Below are 26,515 nucleotides of genomic sequence, written 5' to 3'. Positions count from 1 at the left end.
GTTATAAACTGTAGTGAAACACTTGGGGGTTCAAAGTTCTCACAACACATCTAGATAAGTTCATTGAGGGGTCTAGTTTCCAATATGGGGTCACTTGTGGGGGGTTTCTACTGTTTAGGTACATTAGGGGCTCTGCAAACGCAATGTGACGCCTGCAGACCAATCCATCTAAGTCTGCATTCCAAATGATGCTCCTTCCCTTCCGAGCCCTCCCATGCGCCCAAACGGTGGTTCCCCCCCACATATCGGGTATCAGCGTACTCAGGACAAATTGGACAACAACATTTAGGGTCCAATTTCTCCTGCTAACCTTGGAAAAATACAAAACTGGGGGCTAAAATATAATTTTTGTGGAAAAAAAAATATTTTTTATTTGCATGGCTCTGCGTTATAAACTGTAGTGAAATACTTGGGGGTTCAAAGCTCTCACAACACATCAAGATGAGTTCCTTAGGGGGTCTACTTTCCAAAATGGTGTCACTTGTGGGGGGTTTCTACTGTTTAGGTACATTAGGGGCTCTGCAAACGCAATGTGACGCCTGCAGACCATTCCATCTAAGTCTGCATTCCAAATGGCGCTCCTTCCCTTCCGAACCCTCCCATGCGCCCAAACGGTGGTTCCCCCCCACATATGGGGTATCAGCGTACTCAGGACAAATTGGACAACAACTTTTGTGGTCCAATTTCTCCTCTTACCCTAGGGAAAATACAAAACTGGGGGCTAAAAAATAATTTTTGTGGGAAAAAAATTTTGTTTTATTTTTATGGCTCTGCATTATAAACTTCTGTGAAGCCCTTGGTGGGTCAAAGTGCTCACCACACATCCAGATAAGTTCCTTAGGGGGTCTACTTTCCAAAATGGTGTCACTTGTGGGGGGTTTCAATGTTTAGGCACATCAGTGGCTCTCCAAACGCAACATGGCGTCCCATCTCAATTCCTGTCAATTTTGCATTGAAAAGTCAAACGGCGCTCCTTCCCTTCCGAGCTCTCCCATGCGCCCAAACAGTGGTTTACTGCCACATATGGGGTATCAGCGTACTCGGGACAAATTGGACAACAACTTTTGAGGTCCAATTTCTTCTCTTACCCTTGGAAAAATAAAAAATTGGGGGCAAAAATATAATTTTTGTGAAAAAATATGATTTTTTATTTTTACGGTTCTGCATTATAAACTTCTGTGAAGCACTTGGTGGGTCAAAGTGCTCACCACACCTCTAGATAAGTTCCTTAGGGGGTCTACTTTCCAAAATGGTGTCACTTGTGGGGGGTTTCAATGTTTAGGCACATCAGTGGCTCTCCAAACGCAACATGGCGTCCCATCTCAATTTCTGTCAATTTTGCATTGAAAAGTCAAACTGCGCTCCTTCCCTTCCGAGCTCTCCCATGCGCCCAAACAGTGGTTTACTGCCACATATGGGGTATCAGCGTACTCAGGACAAATTGGACAACAACTTTTGAGGTCCAATTTCTTCTCTTACCCTTGGAAAAATAAAAAATTGGGGGCAAAAATATAATTTTTGTGAAAAAATATGATTTTTTATTTTTACGGTTCTGCATTATAAACTTCTGTGAAGCACTTGGTGGGTCAAAGTGCTCACCACACATCCAGATAAGTTCCTTAGGGGGTCTACTTTCCAAAATGGTGTCACTTGTGGGGGGTTTCAATGTTTAGGCACATCAGTGGCTCTCCAAACGCAACATGGCGTCCCATCTCAATTCCTGTCAAGTTTGCATTGAAAAGTCAAATAGCGCTCCTTCCCTTCCGAGCTCTCCCATGCGCCCAAACAGTGGTTTACTGCCACATATGGGGTATCAGCGTACTCAGGACAAATTGGACAACAACTTTTTGGGTCCAATTTCTCCTGTTACCCTTGGTAAAATAAAACAAATTGGAGCTGAAGTAAATTTTTTGTGTAAAAAAGTTAAATGTTCATTTTTATTTAAACATTCCAAAAATTCCTATTAAACACCTGAAGGGTTAATAAACTTCTTGAATGTGGTTTTGAGCACCTTGAGGGGTGCAGTTTTTAGAATGGTGTCACACTTGGGCATTTTCTATCATATAGACCCCTCAAAATGACTTCAAATGAGACGTGGTCCCTAAAAAAAAATGGTGTTGTAAAAATGAGAAATTGCTGGTCAACTTTTAACCCTTATAACTCCCTAACAAAAAAAAAAATTGGTTCCAAAATTATGCTGATGTAAAGGAGACATGTGGGAAATGTTACTTATTAAGTATTTTGTGTGACATATCTCTGTGATTTAATTGCATAAAAATTCAAAGTTTGAAAATTGCGAAATTTTCAAAATTTTCGCCAAATTTCCGTTTTTTTCACAAATAAACGCAGGTACTATCAAAGAAATTTTACCACTATCATGAAGTACAATATGTCACGAGAAAACAATGTCAGAATCACCAGGATCCGTTGAAGCGTTTCGGAGTTATAACCTCATAAAGGGACAGTGGTCAGAATTGTAAAAATTGGCCTGGTCATTAACGTGCAAACCACCCTTGGGGGTAAAGGGGTTAAAGGGGTTATCCACTACGTTACAAGTCCCTTCATGTGAACTAACTACCACAGATAAGCTCTCTTATCAATATCTTGCTTTCCCAAATCCTTCTGTAATGGGAGCTGCTCTATTGGCCACATGATCTCTGGCTGAGAATCTTCTGACTTCCTGTGATGTCACATCAATTTCTTCTCAACTTCCTGGCTATGGAAAGTGATGTGAAATCACTTTCTTGCTCTGTGGGTGAACAGGGCTCACTCACTGCTGCTGCTCTCCCATCTCGCTGCTCAGTTCTTTCTCCAGAGCTCTCCCTTGTACCTGTAGGCACTATATACAGCAGAGTGTATATATACGTGTAAACATATGAGGTTCATTAGAGGCATTATCCGTTGGGCCTTCATGGCAAAATCAGTTACTGAGTTTGGGTAGTGAACAACTTCTTTAATCAATCCATGCCATTAAAAGAAAAATATAGCATTTTTATGATTGGAAACAAGCCTGGCCACTAAGCACATAAGACTGATGTGCAAATAGTAAAAAAATTCTGTAATTACAGTACTAATTTTATTCTTCCTTTCACATCAATCAAAACATTGGCTTTTCATCAATATATTCTGACTAGGTCACTAGAATACTCACTGTACCAACAAACCAACATAAAGTAACACACCTTTGGTTTACCCTTATCTTCACCACTTGACTCAATTGCTTTTCTTCTAACTTGTCCTTCGCCACCCTTCTTCGTCCACTATGGGCTGCCAATCACCCACAAAGCCAAGGTTTTTATTCAACCAGGCTCACCTTTGCATTAACCTAAAGATTCAACAACGTAAACGCAAACTTTACTTTTCACCACATGACCAACTTCCAACCTCTAAATACAATATATCTCTTCAAGTGTTCATCTTCAAGTGGACTTCTATCCTCAGATATTGCCAATAATTGACTTTTAGACACAATGAACACAATGTAAAACTTTACCACTTCAGACATGTATATATTCTGAAATGCTCGTTTGTTCCACAGAAGTCTAACACTGCCACCTCTATTATCAAACTAGAATTATACTGTCACTACTACTAAGCTAACACTAAATAATATTATATTAATATGTTACAGGTGATATCCCTGATGATCTCAGCAAAAAAAAGTTCTTATCTCTAGTTGATGCCGGACTGGAAATAAATACTGCGTTCCCATTAATGCTACCACCCAATCGCAAAGTGGATCTTATTTTGTCTTTTGACTTCAGCGAAGGAGATCCTTTCTTGGTAAATGATTTTTCAACTAGAATTTGTTACAAATGCGATGTACCACAGATGAATGAATCTGAGCTTTCCCAAAAAATTGATTTGCAGCAAATCTATTTGCTGAAATTCAGATATCTACAATTTGCTGCAAATCACAAGTACTGTTAAGTTTTTAATTGCTCAAAAATATGTGTACGTGTCTGAACTCAAAAGGGGTTCAAAATAATCCCATCAGTCACTGGCTTTCCCACTCTGGCGGAGAAAATTGCACGGGAGCCCACTCCAGTTTTTTCTGTGATTTAACCCTTTATTTTAACACTTAGAGCTCCCAAATTTTACACACAGACACTTCTAACATTATTAATGAGGAATATGTAAAAATATAAAGAATATGAAATGGTTTACTGTATGTAACCATGTCTCATATCCTGTCGGGTTTGATAAGGAGATAGCAAAAGCCGACAATTGAATTACCGGCTTTTAAGCTATCTATCTAGCACTGTATGAAATATAAATATATATATATATATATATAATGTGTATCACTGACATATGCAGGCCTTGCGTCAGCACCCGGCGCACCCGGGCAAGTGGGCCCTGGCGAGACAGGGGGCCCATTCACGGTACAGTACACTGAGGCTCCAGGGGCCTCTGCAGGCAGAGCTGGCGTTAGGGGCAGGCAGCTGCCTAGGGCCCCCACTCCCCCAAGGGCTCTCAGCTAGCGGCACATCATGCAGCCACTACGCAGCCCCTGTGAGGCATGGGGGCCCGCCTACCGCCAGCGCCGACTCGCCCGCTGCTGCCGTATTGAACTATACCGGCAGATGGAAAACAATGATGGAGGAGGAACATCAGATGACACTCCCTCTCCCATCATTCTTTGCTCTGCCTCTGACACTGCAGGTGCGCAATGATGTCATTGCACACTCACTGTGTACCAGGCAGTGCAGCCGCTGAGACAGGAGCAGGGAGCAGCGTGGGCACAAGGAGAGGTGAGGAGTGTTTTTTTTTTACTATAACAGTGAGTACTGGAATGTGGGGCCATTCTCGGGGGGAGATGCGGGCTGTGCTATATACTACATGGCTGTGCTATATACTACATGGCTGTGCTATATGTTACGTGGGCTGTGTTATATAATACGTGGGCTGTGTTATATACTATGTGGGCTCTATTATATGCTACGTGGCTGTGCTATATACTACGTGGACTGTGTTATATACTACATGGCTGTGCTATATGCTACGTGGCTGTGTTATATTCTACGTGGCTGTGTTATATACTATGTGGGCTGTGCTATATGCTACATAGCTGTGCTGTATACTGTTTGGCTGTGCTATATACTACGTGGCTCTGCTATATACTGTGTGGGCTGTGTTATATGCTATGTGTAATGTGTTATATACTACGTGGCTGTGCCATATACTACATGGGCTGTGTTATATGCTACGTGGTTGAGCTATATAATACGTGGGCTGTGTTATATACTACGTGGGCTGTGTTATATGCTACTTGCTGTGCTATATGCTACGTGGCTGTGCTATACACTACGTGACTGTGTTATGTTCTACATGGCTGTGTTATATACTATGTGGGCTGTGTTATATGCTACATAGCTGTGCTGTATGCTGTGTGGCTTTGCCATATACTACGTGGGCTGTGTTATATGCTACGTGGTTGAGCTGTATACTACATGGGCTGTGTTATATACTACGTGGCTGTGTTATATTTATATGGGCTGTGTTATATTTACGTGGGCTGTGTTATATTTACGTGGGCTGTGTCATATGCTACGTGGCTGTTATATGTTACGTGGCTGTGCTATATACTATGTGACTGTGCTATATACTACGTGGGCTGTGTTATATACTACGTGGGCTGTGTTATATACTACATGGGCTGTGTTATATACTACGTGGCTGTGTTACATTTATATGGGCTGTGTTATATTTACGTGGGCTGTGTTATATTTACGTGGGCTGTGTCATATGCTACGTGGCTGTTATATGTTACGTGGCTGTGCTATATACTATGTGACTGTGCTATATACTACGTGGGCTCTGTTATATACTACGTGGCTGTGTTACATACTATGTGGCTGTGCTATATACTATGTGTCTGTGCTATATACTACGTGGCTCTGCTATATACTATGTGGGCTGTGTTATATACTACGTGGCTGTGTTATACACTACATGGCTGTGCTATATACTACATGGCTGTGTTATATACTATGTGGGCTGTGTTATATACTACGTGGCTGTGCTATATACTACGTGGCTGTGCAATATACTACGTAGCTGTGCTATATGCTACCCATTTTGCACTTTTACAAATGTTCTACGTTAATACTTTCTAATGTTTGCTTTAAAATGTTTTCCATTAAAAAATTGTCATATTCAATGTGTGCAGTTTTTCTGGTTTCTAAGGAAGAGGGAGTAGGTCACAAAAATTGGCATATAAGAGTTTGACTTGTATACTGTATAACCCCTCTGCTGTATGGTATTGTAGAATTTACAATAGCTATAACTCATGTAAGAAGTGAAATCTGACATTGTACTGTACCTATATTTCTCTGCTGTATCTGTGCATCATGAATCGTGGTATGTGTTACAGGGGGGGCCCGCTGAGAATTTTTCGCCCGGGGCCCTCAAAAACCTGGAGCCGGCCCTGATTCTATGTGTACACATTTATTTTAGCTATTCTATTCTAACCTGTCTGTGTGATTTTTACTGTACACCGCACTGAATTACCATCTTTTCTATAGAACACCGGTATGTATTTCTCGCAAGTCACACGCATGGTCCGTGTGTATTTTTCTCGCCCCATAGACTTTCATTGGCAGATTTTTTGCGCAATACGCTGACAAACGCAGCATGCTGTGATTTTCTCAGCCCGTAAAATACGGCCGAGAAATATACGGCTGATGGGAGCTGGCCCGTAGAGAATCATTGGTCCGTGTGCAATGCGTAGTTTTTGCGCCTCTCATACATCCGTAAAACTCTCTAGTGTGACCCCGGCCTAACTGTCTCAGCTTTTCAAATTGTAAAAGTTCAAAAAAATGACTCCCTTTCTTGGGATGTGGCAGTTGTCCATCTTGCTTTATCACAAGGGATGCTGAAAAAATTATACCTGTTTGGGGAGTAGCAAAAGGTTTGTGGACTGAATGAAGCAGCTATAGCCTTTTCATAAACCGTCTAAAACATTATTCCTAATTTTGGATCAACAGATTTGCTGTTTACAAAATGAAGGTGGCTTTTTTTGCTGAAAAAAAATTTGGAAATTTGAGAAAACAAAATTTTTTTGCTTGGGTCACCATTTTCCAATGTCCATAACATTTTCAGCTTTTAGGATTTGTGGCCGTGTAAAGGTTTTTCTATTTTACTGATATCATTTTGGGGTACATACGAAGTTTTGATCAACTTGATTGCAATGTTGTGGCTACAAAAAAAAATAATAAAGAAATAATTCCTGCATTGCAATTATTTTTCACGTTAGGCCTTTTATCAATCAGATTAATTTTTTTATATTTTGATAGATTAGACTTTTACAAACACAGCGATACCAAACTTGAGTATTTTGTTCTGTTTTGTTTTTATTGTTTTATTTTGTTAATGAGTCTAAGAAAACAGGCATTCAAAGGAGAATCGTAATGACAAGCACTGCTCTTCAGCAGACCCCCTGCTGTCATGGCAACCTATTGGTGCCCCATGATCAAATCAAAAGGACGTTAATTGGCACGTGAATTCACGCACTATCCCTGCCAGCACATGTTAAGTGCCGCTGTCAGAGATTGACAGTGGCATTTAACAGGTCAACAGCCACGGATGGAGCTACATTATCAGCTGGGAAAAAGGTGGCCTTTGCTTGAGAACCCGCATCAAAATCCCAATCATGATATGACGTAAATATACGTGGTATGTCAAGTTGGGGTTAAGCTGTGCAAAAATTATACTTTTATTTAGGGCACTGAAACAGGTTTGCTGTTTGCAAAAGGAAGAAACAATGACTTTTACAAAGTCGTACAAAAATTATCCTTTTTGTTTGAGCAGTTTCATGTCAACCCTGAACAGGGTTCACAGTATAGGTATGACAATGAACAACATTAGAATGTGATTGAACAGAAACTGAATGTTTCACAGTGTAGAGTCAACACTGCCCAACCCAGCAGCTATAAAACACAGTGATTGCACGGCTATCTTGTGTAAGTGGTAGAAGCAGCACAGTATAAATCTATATATATAATTGTCTAAGGGTCACTTCCGTCTGTTTGTCTGTCTGTCTGTCTGTAACGGAAAATCCCGCATCGCTGATTGGTCACGGCCGGCCGCGACCAATGAGTGACGGGCATAGTCCGGCCGCGAATTCGCCCTTCCCTACTTCCGTCCAGTCAGTGCTCCCTCCCTACTCCCCAGTCAGTCACCCATAGCGGTTTTAACAGTCCGTTAAACAGACTGTGTTACAATGCGGCATAACGCGGTGTAACGCAGTCTGTTAATGCTGCTATTAACCCTGTGTGACCAACTTTTTACTATTGATGCTGCCTATGCAGCATCAATAGTAAAAAGATCTAATGTTAAAAATAATAAAAAAAATAAAAAATCATTATATTCTCACCTTCCGGCTCCTTTTTCACTCCTCGCGATGCTTTGGTCCCAAGAATCCATTGCGGCAATGACCGGAGATGACGTACGGTCTCGTAAGACCGCTACATCCTCACGTGGTATTGCCGCAATGCATCCTTGGGACCGGAGCATAGTGAGGAGCATCGGTAACTCCTGGGCTGGAGCCAGGGGCCGACGGAAGGTGAGTATATAACTATTTTTTATTTTAATTCTTTTTTTTAACAGGGATATGGTGCCCACAGGTGGGCTGTGTTATATACTATGTGGGCTGTGTTATATACTGCATGGGCTGTGTTATATACTATGTGGCCTGTGTTATATACTACATCCCTGTGCTATATACTGCGTGAGCTGTGTTATATACTACGTCTCTGTGCTATATACTGCGTGAGCTATGTTATATGCTACGTGGGCTGTGTTATATACTACGGGGGCTGTGTTACATACTACATGGCCTGTGTTATATTCTGCATGGGCTGTGTTATATACTGCATGGGCTGTGTTATATACTGCATGGTCTGTGTTATATACTGCATGGGCTGTGTTGTATACTGTGTGGCCTGTTATATACCACGTCTCTGTGCTATATACTATGTGGGCTGTGCTATATATTACGTGGCGGTGTTATATACTGCATGGGCTGTGTTATATACTGCATGGGCTGTGTTATATACTGCATGGCCTGTGTTATATATTATGTGGGCTGTGTTATATACTATGTGGCTGTGCTATATACTACGTGGCTGTGCTATATACTACGTGGCTGTGCTATATACTACGTGCCAGTGCTATATACTACGTGGCTGGGCAATATACTACGTGGCTGGGCAATATACTACATGGCTGTGCTATATACTACGTGGGCTGTGTTATATACTACGTGGGCTGTGTTATATCATGCGTTAGAATCAGGCCACCATCTAGTTTAGAATATCCTTGGGCAGGCAAGATGTCTGGCTGCATGTGGCCAGCCCTGGCAGTACATTATAGATGACATGATAGCCCAGTTGGGTGTGGGGCATTGGCAGCAGAAAAGTGTAGAATGCAATGGACAGACATGCAGCTGCTATGGCCAATCTTATTATTGCCATCAGCCGTAGGAGAATGAATCTGGCATGGAAAAGTATAGATTTTCACTTTGACAAATGTAAGGTTTTCCATTGTAGGACAATCTGGTCTTCTAGAACATGACAAAACCACTTGCCATACTTTAACAGTACACTGGAAACTAGACATGAAATTATGCCCGTGGCATGCCAGATCAGTTTTTGCTACTGGTCAAATCTGATGACTGAAGTTCATGGAGTCGAAGCTCAGGGTATCTGCCAGAAAAAGGACAGTCCAATAATGACTGACCTTGGCTGTTCAGGCAGTGCTGTCTGTTTGCTGAAGTGTGTGAAGTTGGTGCAGTGGCAGATATACATCTGGTCCACATCATATATACCGTAATTACTACTGCCTCAGCTATTTTTGTTGTAGCCCTAATGCTGGCACATAAAAGAGCAATGGCTATGCGCATGTCTGACCAGGAGACCGCTGTCCACTCACAGGTTGGCAAATGTGAGCTTGGTGAAATTTTTGCTATTATATTGATTGTCTAATGGCATAGCTATTCAATAGTCTTCGCTTTGCTTGATGCTAATGACACTTGTCATCCCACAAGGAAGTATACAGCTTGCCATGGTCTACAGCACAACCAAGGACAGAACACTTTCGACGAATGGATGCCATGGGCAGAGGAGTCATTATCAATTTCACTGGCAGCCTCATCCCCTATTTGTGCCCAAGATAACTCAATATTCCACTCCACATGCAACTGCTTCTCATCCTATTCCTCTCCTCCCTCTCCCTATCCTATTTCATGGAACATTTGATTTTGAGAGTCCCCAAGAGATGCAGGGCAGTAGTGAACATGAAGAAATTGATTTTCTCTCTCCATCCCCTTTTGCATGCTTGTGTTCTCTCCTAGATAAATATGAAGGAAATTCACTTGGTAATGCCACAATTCTCCCTAAAGACAAATTCAGTAGCCTCTTTGGATCCCGGGTTACTTTGGCTTCATCAGTTACCAATGGCGGATTTCATTCAATTTGCCTGCTGCATAATATGGTTTGCTACCGATTTACATTGCTAATATAAATGCTCTAACATATGCAGCATTGAATTGCAGCAGGTTGCAACAAAGTAAATTGGTTGTCAGCATTCAAAACATTCAAACCTGCAGTTTCCCAGATTGATGACCAACTTCTGTTTGCATCTGGTACTACCAACAATCTTAAATGCAGCATAGCTACTGTATATTTTATATCGAAGAGACCACAGCATTAATTCAGTGCACCGTTGTGCATGGAAAGAGTGTTAAAGAGAACCTGTCTCCATGAAAATGCAATCCAATCTGAAGCCATCATGCTATAGAGCAGGGGGAGCTGAGCAGACTGATCTATAGTTTTAGGATAAAAGATTCAGCATAACTAGTGTTTCAATCATTTAAACGTCTAGCCTTTCCGGGATTTTTGGTCCAGTGGGCGTCCTATCAGTGACTGACCGCTGTCTCTTTATGCACATTTATACAGAGAAAACTGCCATTCACTGAGAGGACCGCCCACTAGACCAAAATATCAAAGAAAGGCCAAAGGTATGAATGATGAAAGCACACGTTATATTGAATTTTTTCTCACAAAACTATACAGCTCTGGCACAAATTAAGAAACCACTGCAATATGTTAAGTTTGTCTGATTTTTCTGTTTATAGGTATATTTTTTAGTAAAATATAAATTGTACTTTTATTTTATAAACTACTGACAACATGTCTCCGAAGTTCCAAGCAATACATTTTGTATTTATTTTCTGAAAATGAGAAATGGTCAAAATAACAAAAAAAATGCATTGCTTGCAGACCTCAAATGATGCAAAAAAAGTTCATAATCATTTATAAACAACAATACTAATGTTTTAACTCAGGAAGAGTTCAGAAATCAATATTTTGTGGAATAACCATGATTTTTAATCACAGCTTTCATGCGTCATGGCGTGACGCCATCCGCGGTCTTTGGCAATAAGGAAATGGACGACCCTGCGATTCATCTCCACTGGGGCGGTTGGTGACGCAGCTGAGATGTTACAGCTCTCCACGGTCAGAGCTAGGCCCCAGGGCAGTTAAGGAATTAAAGTCAATGATGGTGGATGTTGTGCAGGCCAGGTGATGCAGTAAGAATTCAGAAGACACAGGAGGGTGCAGTTTCTACACTTTACTCACAGTTCTTATATGCAATCCCAGCCGAGTGCTGTGTCCTCCGGGTCTGTGGTCCAGTCAGTTCTCAGGTAATTCGGGGTACACTTTGCCAGAACCCCATTCTTATGCTCCTTCCCTGGCCGTCTCACTGCGCTGGCTCCCGCCTCTCCTGCCCTGCACCTTCACACAGTGTCCCAAGCCAGCAGCCTCAGGTCTTGTCAGGTGACACTCTCTGTTGGTCCCCTGGATCCTGTACAGCTGCCTTTTCAGCAAATGTGTGTGGCTGTGGTTGTAGCACATACAGATGCCACAGCGACCAGTTTGCTAGCTTAGTCCTCAGTTTCTCCACTAGTCTAGGGCCAGTCCCCTACTGTGACCTGGTCCCTCCACCCAACTACGGTCGGCGTAGATTCAGGCACCATGGGTGGATTCCTCACTACCTGTGCCCCTAGGACCCCTTCTTCCTGTCTCACTCTCTGGAACTTCTCTCTATCGTCCTTGTTCTCTCTCTCTGTCCTCTGGTGCTGGGATGAGCTCCTCACTGCTCAAGTCCCCAGCTCCAACTGTCTAACTCACTAACTAACTCCTCCCTCTTGTTTCCATGACAACTCCACTCTCTCCACCCACACCCTCTACCTAATTCTCTCTAGGCCTATAGAGGTCTAGTGTTGGATGCTAGTGTGTGGGTACAGGGTATTGTCCCCTCCTTACCCAAGAGCGGAGTACCACACCTCTGGCTGAGGTGCAATACCTCTGTGGCGACTGGACCCTCAGGGGCACCGCAGTCGTCTAATGGTTAGACAGAGATGAGGAGAGACGTACAAGCCACAGTGTCTTGCACCCACTGTGAAATTTGGTGGAGGATCGGTGATGATCTGGGGATGTTTCAGCAAAGCTGGAATTGGGCAGGCTAATCTTTGTGAAGGGCATATGAATCAAGCCGCTTACAAGGTTATTCTGGAAAAACAGTTGATTCCTTCTGCTCAGGCAATGTTCCCCAACTCTGGGGACTGGTTTTTCCAGCAGGACAATGCTTCATGCCACACAGCTAGGTCAATCAAGGTGTGGATGAAGGACCACCACAACAAATCCCTGTCATGGCCAGCCAATCTCCAGACCTGAACCCTATTGAAAACCTCTGGAATGTAATCAAGAGGAAGATGAATATTCACAAGCCAAGACGCATGAAATCTATGATTAAAAATCATGGTTATTCCACAAAAAATTGATTTCTTCACTTTTCCTGAGCTAAAATATTAGTATTGTTGTTTCTAAATGATTATTAACTTGTTGTTTTGGGTTTTTTTTTGCATTATTAGATGTCTGCAAGCAATGCATTTTTTTGTTATTTTGACCATTTCTCATTTTGAGAAAATAAATACAAAATTTATTGCTTGGAACTTCGGAGACATGTTGTCAGTAGTTTATAGAATAAAACAACACTTTACATTTTACTCAAAAATATACTGTAGCATGGCTAAAGGGTTTGTAGTCGATGGGAGGTATGTGCCACATAAGTGCCTGGTTGCTGTAATGTAGCCCGGAGTATTCCTTTCTTGCACATAATCTTGTATATGTGTTTCAGGACCTGTGGTGATGTCAGACCACATGGCTAATCATGTGATGGGTTACTGGGTGGGGTTAGCTCTTTATAAGACTGGCTAATCCTTTACACAGCAGATATGTGTGGAGGCGAAACCCTCCTGAGTGTGTTACGGCTTCAGGACTGAGCCGGATGAACTGGACACTTGCTTTTCTTTGCCTGAACCAAAGGCCCATTTTGCTTTCTGTTATTTGCCACATGGTTTATGAAGCAATAAACCCAGTGAACTTTAAAGGAACACGTCTCCTGAGTGTCAGCCGTCGCAGCTGAGTGAGTGAAATCCTTACAATTGGTGGTAGACGTGCGAGCAGCGTTCCCAGCGGAGACGTGAGTTTATTTTTGAATGTCCTGGGTCAAGGCTGTTGCAAGCCAGCAAGCATTGCCGGAGAAAATGGAGGACCTGCTGAAACACTTGGTCCAGATGCAGTCACAGCAGGAGAAAAGGCAGAGCCAGCAGGAGCAAAGGCAGCAAGACACCAACAGGCTGTTGATGCAGCAGATACAACAGAGCCAGCAGGAGCAACGGCAGCAGATGCAGCAAAACCAGCAGGAGCAACGGCAGCAGATGCAGCAGAGCCAGCAGGAGCATCAGCAGCAGATGCAGCTTCTGGCAACCGCCATCCAGGGCAAGGCGAGCGCCCCAACCCCAGGTTTGGCTGATGACACCCACGTCCGGAAGACGGTAAGACGCGCATTGCAGAAAATGACTCCCGGGGATGATGTTGAGGCCTTCCTGAGGATGTTTGAGAGGGTCGCTGAGAGGGAAAAACTTCCGCCAGAGCAGTGGGCAGAGGTACTTGCGCCATACCTGACGGGAGAACCCCAGAAGGCGTACTATGATTTGACCTTGCAGGATGCCAAAGAGTATCACAAATTGAAAGCCGAGATTCTCGCACGTTTGGGGGTGACACTGACTGTCAGGGCACAGCGAGTTCACTCCTGGGGCTATCACCGGGACAAACCACCTCGTTCCCAAATGTTTGATCTGTTGCACCTGGTCCAGAAATGGCTGCAGCCAGAATCCTCTGCGCCTGCACAGATGGTAGAACGGGTGATGATGGATCGGTTTGTCCATTCCCTCCCGAGGCCTATACAGTCTTGGGTTGCCCAGGGTGATCCCCAGAATGCCGACGAGCTGATCGGACTGGTTGAGAGATACCAAGGGTTGGAAGGCTCCTTCGGGAGGCAGCCCATGCCGTACTGGGGGTCCCAGAAGGCAGCTGAGTCCCAAAAAGGGGTGGCGCGTCCAAGGTCACAAAGGGCGGGGGAGGTGGTGCCCAAGGTCCCCACGGGTGATATTATTTGTTGGAGGTGCCACAAGCCAGGACATATAGCTGCCCGTTGTTCCCAAACCACTGAGCAGATGGACTGCAGCATGGGACGCCGTTGTTCATACTATGCGTATCCAGCCTGTAGTGTGAACTCTCCATCCAACGAGGGACCTCAAGCGTGTCCCGTAAAGGTGAACGGTCGAGCAGTAACGGCACTATTAGACTCGGGGAGCCTAGTGACCCTGGTGAGGGCCACTTTTCCTCTCCACCTGCTCCCAGGAAAGATGGTCGGAGTGCGGTGCATACATGGTGATGCAAAGGACTACCCTATGGCCAGGGTGGACATTGAAACGGCATGTGGCACTGAGTCCCACATAGTCGGTGTGATTCAGGACTTGTTGCACCCTATAATTATTGGCCGGGATTTCTGTTTGTTTTGGGATTTGTGGGGAAATGGTTCTGAGCTGCCTGGCAGGGAACCAGTGAACCCTGGAAGGGTATCGCCACACCCAGAGGCAGACAGTTTTCCTTTTTGTGTTCTGGTTGGGGATGAGGAGGAAGTATCCCCTACATCTGACATTCTGGAGTTAGAAGTTACCGGTGAAAATTTTGGGACTGCCCAACATAGGGACCCCACTCTGAGGGAAGCCTTTAATAATGTCACAGTTATTGACGGGGTGGTACAGGAGCCGGGGGCAGACACAAGATTTCCCCATTTTCTGTTGAGGGGGGAGTTGTTGTACCGTGTCACGAAAATACGGGAGGAGTTGGTAGAGCAGTTGATAGTGCCGGGTCCGTATAGACGGAAAGTGTTGGACATGGCCCATTCACACATCTTGGGTGGACACCTGGGGGTGGAAAAAACGCAGGAACGGGTTGTGCAGAGGTTCTATTGGCCTGGGTGTCACCGGGAAATAGTGAACTATTGCAGGTCCTGCCCTACATGTCAGCTAACTGCTCCTACTCCTCATTTCCGGAACCCCCTTGTGCCACTGCCCATTATTGAGGTACCGTTCGAGAGAATTGCCATGGACTTGGTCGGTCCCTTAGTTAAATCAGCTCGGGGCCATCAGTATATATTAGTCATCCTGGACTATGCCACACGCTATCCTGAGGCAATTCCCTTGAGAAATTCTTCCTCAAAAAGCATAGCCCGCGAGTTGGTCCATGTCTTTTCCCGGACAGGTCTGCCAAAGGAGATCCTGACTGACCAGGGTACACCTTTCATGAGCAAGGTGATGAGGGAGTTATGCAAAGCCCTGAAGATTTCCCAGTTGAGGACCTCGGTGTACCATCCCCAGTCAGATGGCCTTGTTGAGAGGTTTAACAAGACACTAAAGAGCATGCTGAGAAAAGCTATAGAGAAAGACGGTAGAGACTGGGATTGTCTCTTACCCTATCTGATGTTTTCCATTCGTGAAGTTCCACAGGCCTCCACAGGGTTCTCACCGTTTGAGCTTCTATATGGCCGACATCCACGAGGACTCCTGGATATAGCCAAGGAAACCTGGGAGGCCGAAGTCACACCCCACAGAAGCGTCATTGAGCATGTGGCCCTGATGCAGCAGAGGATTGCAAAGGTGATGCCTATCGTGAAAGAACACCTTCTCCAAGCACAAGAAGCTCAAGCCAGGGTCTACAACCGGTCTGCAAGAGTGAGGCAGTTCAATCCGGGAGACCGAGTTCTTGTGTTAGTTCCAACGGTGGAAAGCAAGTTCTTGGCCAAATGGCAAGGGCCATATGAGGTTGTCGAGAAACTTGGGGAGGTAAATTATAAAATTCACCAACCAGGAAGACGGAAACCATTCCAAGTTTACCATGTCAACCTCATCAAGCCATGGCAAGATAGAGAGCCGACAGCAACTCAGTCATTGTTAAGCAACCCAGAAGGTGAGGTTGGAGCGGTTACTATAGCAGAGACGCTATCAAAGACCCAGAAACAGCAGTGCCGGGAGTTACTCCAGAAAAACAGGGACCTGTTTTCAGAATTGCCAGGATACACGAAGGTCATAGAGCACGAGGTCCTAACAGAGCCACATGTGCGGGTGAATGTAAAACCTTATCGTATTCCTGAGGCTCGTCGAGAAGTTATCTCCAAGGAAGTGGAGCGTATGTTGAGGCTTGGGGTCATTGAGGAATCCAAGAGCGGTTGGTCGAGCCCAATTGTCCTGGTCCCAAAACCTGATGGAGAGTGGAGGTTTTGCAACGACTATCGGAAGTTGAATGAAGTCTCCAAGTTCGACGCTTATCCCATGCCCCGTATTGATGAGCTAATCGAAAGGCTTGGGCACGCCAGATATATATCCACCTTGGATTTGACAAAGGGGTATTGGCAGATCCCCATGGCACAGGAAGCCAAGGAGAAGACGGCCTTTTCGACACCTGATGGATGCTTCCAATATGCCCGGATGCCGTTTGGCCTACAGGGAGCTCCGGCGACCTTCCAGAGGGCTATGGATAGAGTCCTTGCACCCCATAAGGCCTACGCTGCTGCGTACCTAGATGATATCGTCATCTTTAGCCCGGACTGGGAGAGTCATCTGGAGAAAGTCCAAGCGGTGTTGGATGCTATAAGAGAGGCCGGATTTACTATAAACCCAAAGAAGTGCGCCTTGGGTAAAGAAGAAGCTAAGTACCTTGGATACATAGTGGGTCATGGAGAAATAAAACCCCAAATCAATAAAGTGGAGGCAATCCAAACATGGCCAAAACCAGTTTCCAAGAAACAAGTTAAAGCCTTCCTGGGAATCGTGGGATATTACAGGAGGTTCATCCCAAACTTCGCCACGATGGCTGCGCCTCTGACTGACCTGCTAAAAGGGACAAAATCAGTAATGGTTAAGTGGTCCGAAGAAACAGAGTCAGCCTTCCAAGAAATGAAAAACGCTTTGTGTAAGCAACCCGTTCTGATGGCCCCAAACTTCAAGAAAGAGTTTATTCTTCAGACAGATGCCTCAGATGTTGGGGTGGGAGCAGTCCTTTCCCAAGAACTACATGGGGAGGAGCATCCTGTTCTCTATCTGAGTAGGAAGCTGTCCTCATCTGAAAAGAACTACTCAGTCGTTGAGAAGGAGTGCTTGGCCATAAAATGGGCAGTTGACACATTGCGGTACTATCTGCTGGGACGTAAATTTAGACTGGTATCTGACCATGCCCCGCTTAGGTGGATGAGAGAAACGAAAGGGAGAAATGCCAGAGTCACCCGTTGGTTCTTAGCCCTGCAGGACTTCAGTTTCCATGTGGAACATAGGGCCGGAAAGCTGCACGGTAATGCGGATGCCCTATCGAGAATCCCTTGTTTAGTGGGGGAAAGTGCCAAGCCCCACGGCTTTAGGCAGAGGGGGGAGGTATGTAGCATGGCTAAAGGGTTTGTAGTCGATGGGAGGTATGTGCCACATAAGTGCCTGGTTGCTGTAATGTAGCCCGGAGTATTCCTTTCTTGCACATAATCTTGTATATGTGTTTCAGGACCTGTGGTGATGTCAGACCACATGGCTAATCATGTGATGGGTTACTGGGTGGGGTTAGCTCTTTATAAGACTGGCTAATCCTTTACACAGCAGATATGTGTGGAGGCGAAACCCTCCTGAGTGTGTTACGGCTTCAGGACTGAGCCGGATGAACTGGACACTTGCTTTTCTTTGCCTGAACCAAAGGCCCATTTTGCTTTCTGTTATTTGCCACATGGTTTATGAAGCAATAAACCCAGTGAACTTTAAAGGAACACGTCTCCTGAGTGTCAGCCGTCGCAGCTGAGTGAGTGAAATCCTTACAATACCTATAAAGAGAAAAATTAGAATGTGAAATCAGTACTGACCAGAGATGTGATATACATGTGTATTCATGTTATATTCATTAATGTGGCTTACATATTTTTCCTGACCTATTTTGTTCTTTCTTTCAGACACTGAAAGCCACAGAAGAATATTGCAAAATAAATGAAATCCCCTTTGCTAACATAGACATAGAAGATAGAGAATCTGAAGTGCCATCTCAAAGTTGCTATGTGTTCGAAAGAGATGGCAAGGGGACTCCTGATGTGATGCATTTTCCTCTTTTTAACAATCAAAGCAATGAAGGTTGGTTTTGCCACTATATCTATTAAAGGCTTAATGTGGTATTTACTACCTCAATGTGGTATTTACTACCTCAATGTGGTATCTTGTCTACCCTTTAGCATTCCATAATTAATTGCCAGGATCAGTGCCCTAGACAGGGCAAAACATCATATATTCACACAAGTCATTGAACTCAAGACTAGAGATGGGCGAACCTGAACAGTAAAGTTCGGCAGCCCAACATCAGCTGTTTCCCATGCTGCCATCTGCATGACAGTGTGAGAAATACCAGCGGCTCTGATTGACAATAAGATCGTTACCGCCGATCAGAGAGGTGCGGTTCCCATGATGTCATATGACAGCCCACACTATCAGATGACAGCGTGAGCCAGACGTTGTGACTGGTGGTAAAAAGGTTACCTCTGGTCACAGGTGTCAGGTGATGAGAGAGTACTACTCTCATCGGACTATGCCTGCTATCGCAGATAACAGCGAAAGCAGGCACAATTGATGGGGGTATTCATCAGCCAGTGCCTGTGCTATAAATAAATAATGAAGTGGGGTCTCTTCTATTTTTTATAACCAGTGCAGTCAAAATTGACAGCTGCAGGCTACATCCCTTAGCTCTCAGCTTTATAATGGCTGGTTATCAAGAATAAAGAGAACCCACACCGGGTTTTAAATTATATAAATAAATAATTTGAAAAATGGCATGGGGTTCCCCCCATTTTTGACAGCCAGCTAAATCAAACAGCTGGGGGTTGGTATTCTCAGACTAGTAGGGGTCATAGATATATCCATGGCCCCCCAGCTTAAAAATAGCACCTCGCAGTTGGCCCAGAAAAAGCACATCTATTAGATGTGCCAATTCTAGCGCTTTGCCCTGATGCGGTGGTAAGTGGAGGTATGGTTGTGGGGTTGATGTCAGATGTTTTATGGTCGCTGACATCAAGCCCACAGGTTAGTAATGGAGAATTGTCTAAAAGACATTACTAACCCCACAGTTAGATTGTAAAAAAGATGCAGCCAGAACAAAATCCTTTAAATTAAATAATGACAGAGACTCCTTTATTTTTATTTCTTTTCCCCTGGAAAAGAAGAAAAATAATAAACAACTATATCCCTCTCCTGTCCTACGTGAAGATAATACATACGCTCCCATGACAATCCAGATGATTTGGATAACGGTCATATCAGTGATGTGATTGCTAATCACCGCCAGCCGAAACACACTGACACAGTAGCGTAATCGCTCCTACAGTGTCGAGCAGCTGAGATGCTGTGAGAAAGTTCACTGAAGTTCTAACTGGCTGAACCTCTGTGACCTAACAATCATTCACATCATCGTGGGACAGTATGAATTATCTTCACATGAGACAGGTTAGAGAATTGTTTGATGCTAGTTATTTCTCACCACCAAGCCGTGAGTCAGAATGGTCAAGGAGTCCAAGGTCAGAAGCTAGGAGGGCATGTCATAAACAGAAGGAGGAGACAAAAGCATGGAAAGGTAACATTCCGAGGTCAGAGTATCGAGAGGATAATAGATCAGATATGAAGGGGTTAAACAGACAGATGGTCAGAACGAAGTCCACTGTCAGGCAACTACTGATCAAGCATACAGCATCTGGCAGAGGTCTCAGACACATGGCAATCACCTTGAATAATGAATGCTTGGAGACAGCCAATGCCTCCCAGTCTCAGATTGGATAGTCAAGCTGTCAATCAACACACTGACAGCTCAGCACGCCCCTGTACCAGATTGGATTTCCAAACTGTCAATCAAAGTACTGACAGCTTCCTCACACCCCTGCACCAGATTGGATGGCCGAGCTGTCAGTAACTGCATCCCAGACACTCTGGGAGGTGGAACCGTGACAGTAACCCCTATTCTAGGGGGGGGCACTGGACAGGAAATTTTAAATGGAAGGCCCTAACTAACCGATCAGCCTTCACATCTTAATAAGGAACCCAGGATCTTTCCTCTAGTTCGTATCCCCTCCAGTGGATGAGGTACTGGAAGGAATTATGGACCCTCTGAGAATCCACGACCCTCTGAACCTTATACTCCAGTCCACCATCTACTGAAAGTGGAGGAGGCGGGGATGAGGGAGACAATGTAGAAGAGACATGCTCCTTTAACAGGGATTTATGGAATACTTTAGGGATGCGAAGGAATGGAGGAAGCTTAATCTAAATTCCACAGAATTGACCACCTCTAGGATCTCATATGGATCAGTAAACTTTGAACCCAACTTCACCGATGGCACTTTAAGTGTAATGTTCCTAGAAGACAACCAAACCTTATCCCCAATCTTTAAAACAGGACCCATTGAACGTCTTCTATCGGCCTTTCGTTTTTGGTGAATCTGGGCAGTCCCAATATTCTTTTGAACCTCCCTCCAGACATCCCCAAGTCTCTGTACGGTGACCTCCACTCTAGAGCATTCAGAACTAATCCTAGGAAATCCACCAAAATGGGGATGAAAACCATAATAACAGAAGAATGGTGGGGTCCCGGTAGATTGATTTACTCGGCTGTTAAAAGCAAACTCAGTGAGAGGTAAAAATGAAGACCAGTTCACCTGTCGAGCAGTCACAAAGCATATTAAAATTTGTTCCAAAGATTGATTTGTCCTCTCAGTTTGACCATTGATTTCAAGGTGGTGAGCAGATGAAAATGACAAGTCAATCCCTAGTTTATTGCAAAAAGCTCTCCAAAAATTTAGTGATAAATTGTACGCCCCTATCAGACGCAATGTTCAGAGGAATCCCATGTAACCTTACAATATGAGAACTAAACAACCTGGAGAGTGTCTCTGCATAAGATAATCCTGACAAAGGAACAAAATAAGCGTATTTGCTAAATCGATCAACTACCAAACAGATAGCAGTCTTCCCATCAGACAGAGGCAAATCTGTAATGAAATCCATGGACAAATGAGTCCATTGTCTTTCTGAAATAGGCAATGGAGCCAATTCCCCAGCTGGCCGGCTATGAATGACTTTGGCGCCTGCATAGACTTCAAAAGCAGATACAAAATCTTTAATATTATTATGCATGGACAGCCACTAAAAAAGTCTAGCAACAGCTTTCTGTAAAGCAGTAACCCCAAGATGACCACTTAAAACAGAATCATGAAATTCCTGTAACACCCGCAATCTTACGTACACAGGCACAAATAATTTGGACCCTGGGGATGCGGAAAGAGCCAGCGACTGGACTTTACGAATCTCCTCTTCCAATTCTGAGGTTACCATATAAATCACAATACTCTGAATAGTAATGGAAGATGAAGTTTCTGGAGGAGAAATGGAATCTAGACTACGGGTTAATGCACCCGCTTTCACATTCTTAGACCCTAGCCTGAGTGTAATAGAAAGATTAAACCAAGAAAAAAACAAGGACCATCTGGCCTGTCTAGAAGTTAACCTTTTAGCCGATTCAATGTAAGCTAAATTCTTGTGATCAACGTAACTGGATGAACCACCCCCTCCAAAAATGCCTCCATTCCTCAAAGGCCAATTTGACAGCAAGTAACTCCTGATTCCCAGCATAATAATTTCTCTTCACCGGTGAAAATTTTTTAGAAAAAAAAAGCACATAGACGCAGGTTAGTCAGAGTTTTGGACCCCTGCGACAAGACGGCCCGCACCCCGACCTCCATAATGAACGTTTCTTGGAGACCAGGTTGGATCAGAATGGGTGCAGATATAAAACATTCTTTCAATCTTTCTAAAGCCGTGATAACACCCGGTGACCAAGCCTTGAGATTCGCCCCCTTACGAGTAAGGTCAGTAATGGGTTTAGCAAAACCCCCTTGATAAATTTCCTGTAATAGTTGACAAATCCCAGAAAACGCTGCAAAGCCTTAAGATAACAAGGTTGATCCCAATCATTTATAGCCTGCACCTTCCCAGGGTCCATCTTAAACCCTTCTGCTGACAAGTTAAACCCCAAGAAAGAATTTCCTGAACAGAAAAAACATATTTCTCTAATTTAGCATACAGAGAGTTCTCCCTCAATCTCTGTAACACAACGAGAACATGTTTCTGGTGAGTATCTAAATCTGTTGAGAAAATTAGAATGTAATCAAGGTAAATCACAATATATCTTCCAATGCAATCAGAAAATATATATTTTTATAAAATTTTGAAGCACAGCAGGTGCATTAGATAATCCAAAAGGCATGACAAGGTTTTCAGAAAGACCCTCAGATGTTAAAAACACCATTTCCACTCATCACCCTTCCAGATGCTTATCAAATTGAAAGCCCCTCTAAGATCAAGTTTAAAAACCACCCTGGCCCCCAGAAGCTGATTATATAGGTCGGGAAAGAGTGGAAGTGGGTAAGTGTTTTAACCGTGATCTTGTTTAGTTCTCGGAAATCAAGGCAAGATTACTTTTGTTCTGTTTTTTTCTGTAATTGGATCCTCTGTGCTCCATTCCTCCAAGGTACTTTATATTTACTAATGATATATTATATTGACCTTTTGTTTGGTTAACTTGGTGCTGTTTTCCAAAATGTTTTTCGTGACTCTGTTACATAAGGGATTTGTTTGTGTATATATACTTTAAATAGAACTGTATTATATTGTCACATGTATTTATGTACAACATTCTAATTTTATGTGTTTTGTTTTTTGGAAATAGCAGTCCTAAAAAGCAATATCAACCCGACCATACATGTTACTCTCCACAAGGAGAAATATTACCCCTTAGATCCCAGTCAGTAACCTATAACACAGCCAAATCAGATCTTATACTTTGCACTCATGAAGGGCATCATCCTGAAAAACCCTGTCTGAAAACTGAGATTCCGCTTTGGATTTTATCCAAAGTCATACGTCAACACTTGTTAAATGGTCGATATTGACTTTTAGGATTGCTACTTCCAATAGATTTATTTTGTTAGAAAAGCATTGCAAGGCTTTTACGCCTCCTCACATTGGCATGCCAGTCATGTTACTGTCTTCAAGGAAAAATGTTAGACCACAGTTTACCAGGGTAAAACTGAAACATGTCTGCTTCTAGTAGGCATATTGGCAAATAAGGCTAGTTTCACACTTGCGTACGGGAGGGCTGTGGATGGCAGCGTACTTTTGCCCTTCTTCCTCCAAAAAACCACTCCTATGCTTTGGCTACGCTCCGCCTACTTCTCCTTGCATCCTGCATTCTGCATTGCCCTGCGTACCTATCTTTGTCATTGGGTACACAGGCCATGCGAATGCGTCCGCATGTGCTATTTTGACGCTGCGTCGACCGCAACAAAATGAAACATGTTGCGTTCGGCACAGCATCAAAATGGCGCATGCGGAGGCATCCTCATACATTCGCATGGCCTGCGTAGCCAATGATAAAGATAGGCACGCAGGGCAATACAGGACGCAAGGAGAAGTAGGCAGAGTGTAGGCGGAGCTTAGGCGTGGTTTTATGGAGGAAGAAGGGAGGAAGTATGCTGCCATCCACAGCCCTCCCGTACGCAAGTGTAAAACCAGCCTAACACAGCCATATTACGCACAACAGCCATCCCCTAGAAAATGTTTAATTTACTTTAATTTTATTTTTCAGGGAAAGTGTATGCATTAAGGGAGAAATATGCTACCGCCAATATTTTCTATGGTGAATCGCAACTTCAAGAACTTGTGAAGATATCAAAATTAAATGTAGAGCTGAACAGAGATCGTATAGTAGAAAAATTTCAGCAACTTCTGAAGTGTAAATCATCTGCCTGAAATCTGTCTTTACCCTTCAAGGGGTGTTCCGGGAAGAAAAAAATGTTAATGAATTAATTAGTATTTGATTAGTGATCATAATGTGGAACTATTGAGATCTTTTCTCCTTTCGCTGTCTTTAAATCATATAGGTCCTCTTTTTACAGTGATATAATTTCTCTGCTAATCTGCCTTGAAATCATACTTCTCCCTTCTGAGATGATACGTCACAGAACACGTGAAATAGAAACCTCGTTGGTCACATCAGTGGTCATTTAACTGCATATTCTAAGTCAATAAATGCAAATGATCTCTGGCTTTAACTTGTGGGTGCTGTTTACCATAACAGATTACCTGATGATGGGAGAACAGACATGGAAGAAAGCAAGAATAGAAGCAGTGAGGGAGGCATTGGCTGCAGGGAATGACAGGAATTGTAGATTTGCCTACAACTTTGACAAACTTCAAACACCTACAATAGCCTTTTTCTTCTAACTTCCTGTGTTTTTTTTTCCTGGTCCGAACACCTCTTTACTTTTGCTCTTTCAGTTTTTATAATAATGATATTATAATATAGCATATAAAATAAATATATTGAAAGGAAATTTAAAGTAAAAAGTGTAATTGTCTTTAATTTTTGTGCTACTTCCATATGTAGTATTTATATTTGAATGGATAGATAATTAAGGGTGAGCAATCAGCTGATTTCTGCCGGTAAAATTATTCTGGAGAATGTTTTATATGTTTAAAGAAACATTATACTCGCCCTTTCTAAGTCGTCACTTTACTCTTTATGCCCCAGCTTCACTGATGCTCCACCCCGATCTCCATTTCTCCTGGAGGTCCATGCCTTGAAAAGGTGTTCTTACCCCCTGAACTTTTCTACATTTTTTCACGTTACATCCACAAACTTATCGTATTTTTTGGACCATTAGACGTACTTTACCATAAGACGCAAACCAGGTTTAGACAGCAGAAAATAGGAAAAAAATTTTTCCTATAAATTAAAACTTCCCTAGTGGTGTAAAGTGGAGGGGTCATTCTCTCTAATTTTAATCTACTAGGGTAGAATAGGGAAGTAATTAAACTATTGTTAGTGTATCTCTGCAGTGTGTATTATACACACACAACTCTGCTACATGCCCATAGACCTACACAGCTCTGCTACATGCCCATAGACATTCACAGCTTTGCTACATGCTCATAGACATATGCAACACCCCAGGGAACTGGTTGTTGCAGTGATGTTGCCTTCCTTTTGGGGAGGGTGATATCACGCTTGGAGGCAAGGGAGATTCTCTTTATCAGGTAAGGCACTCGCATTCAACACAGCTGAATCTAGGCCAGGAGGGGAATCTCAGGACCCGGATTCAGGGGAGCTTCCTTACATTTTATGTATCCTGGTCTGGAGGAGGAGTCAGCCAGTCTGAGAGAGGAGAGTAGAAGGACGTCTGGAGCAGAAGTAGGGCCGAGCAGCCACGAGGGAGCTGCTACCCCTGGAAAGAGTGAGAAGTAGGAGAGTTGAATTGTGGAGGGGTTTAAGGGAAGAGGCTCAGCAGAGGAACAGCAGAAGGACACCCTGGGAGCCAGAGCGCAGGAACCGGGAGCCCGAGGCTATAGTGAGACTCTAGCGCACTTAGCAGAACCGGAGGGCATAGGACTGTATGTCAATTGCCCGGGGCATGATAGAGTCCCTATAAACAGGCTCGAACTACCTATCGTACAAACATCTGTCTTAGGACAGGAGAGAGAGTGGACTTTGTGCAGCGCCCCAGAGACCTGGTCGTTGCAGTAATGTCACTCTGCCGCTAAGGAGGGTGATGTTATGTCTGATTGCACTAAAGGAGTTCATCTGACCAGGTATCACAAGCACACATTACACTTCACACTCCGGCCACTAGGGGGAGCAAAAGGCACTATGTATTAGGCCACTCCTCACACTGGTAAAACTAGGGGTCGGATAAGAAGTTAGAGCAGAACGCAGCCTGGGGAGAGTCCAGGGAGGACCTGTCACGGGTGGTTTCCTGACAGGGGCCTAGCAGAACGATTAGAAAGCAATGGAACCGCGCCTGCACTACCTTGCGGCGGTATCCTAAGAAAGGACAAGAAGAGAAGGATATTGTGGACAGTGAGAAACGAGATCAAGCACAGAGGAGAGCCAGTAGGAGTCGTGCCCCGAGAACGGCAACTTCCTACTGAGGCGCGTAGCCGGTGACCGGATCACCGAGGAAGTAACTGACTTTATGCCTTACT

The 26,515-nt window shown here is 43.8% G+C and overlaps 1 protein-coding gene across 6 annotated transcripts in view; it reads left to right on the top strand.

Annotated features, from left to right (window-relative positions):
• The window catches only part of PLA2G4C (phospholipase A2 group IVC), a 113,455-nt gene extending 88,588 nt beyond the window's left edge, over positions 1-24,867 (top strand). For all 6 annotated transcript variants that reach the window (XM_069760622.1, XM_069760644.1, XM_069760606.1 and 3 more), the window contains 3 exons: positions 3,632-3,783; positions 18,397-18,571; positions 24,120-24,867. In XM_069760622.1, coding sequence (XP_069616723.1) covers positions 3,632-3,783; positions 18,397-18,571; positions 24,120-24,283 — 491 coding nt within the window. In that variant the 3' untranslated portion in view covers positions 24,284-24,867. The remainder of the gene's footprint in view (positions 1-3,631; positions 3,784-18,396; positions 18,572-24,119) is intronic.
• Positions 24,868-26,515: the final 1,648 nt, after the last annotated feature.

The sequence above is a fragment of the Ranitomeya imitator genome, chromosome 1 (assembly GCF_032444005.1).
Source record: "Ranitomeya imitator isolate aRanImi1 chromosome 1, aRanImi1.pri, whole genome shotgun sequence".
Classification (NCBI taxonomy): Eukaryota; Metazoa; Chordata; class Amphibia; order Anura; family Dendrobatidae; genus Ranitomeya; species Ranitomeya imitator.
This window is presented reverse-complemented; position numbering and strand designations above follow the sequence as displayed.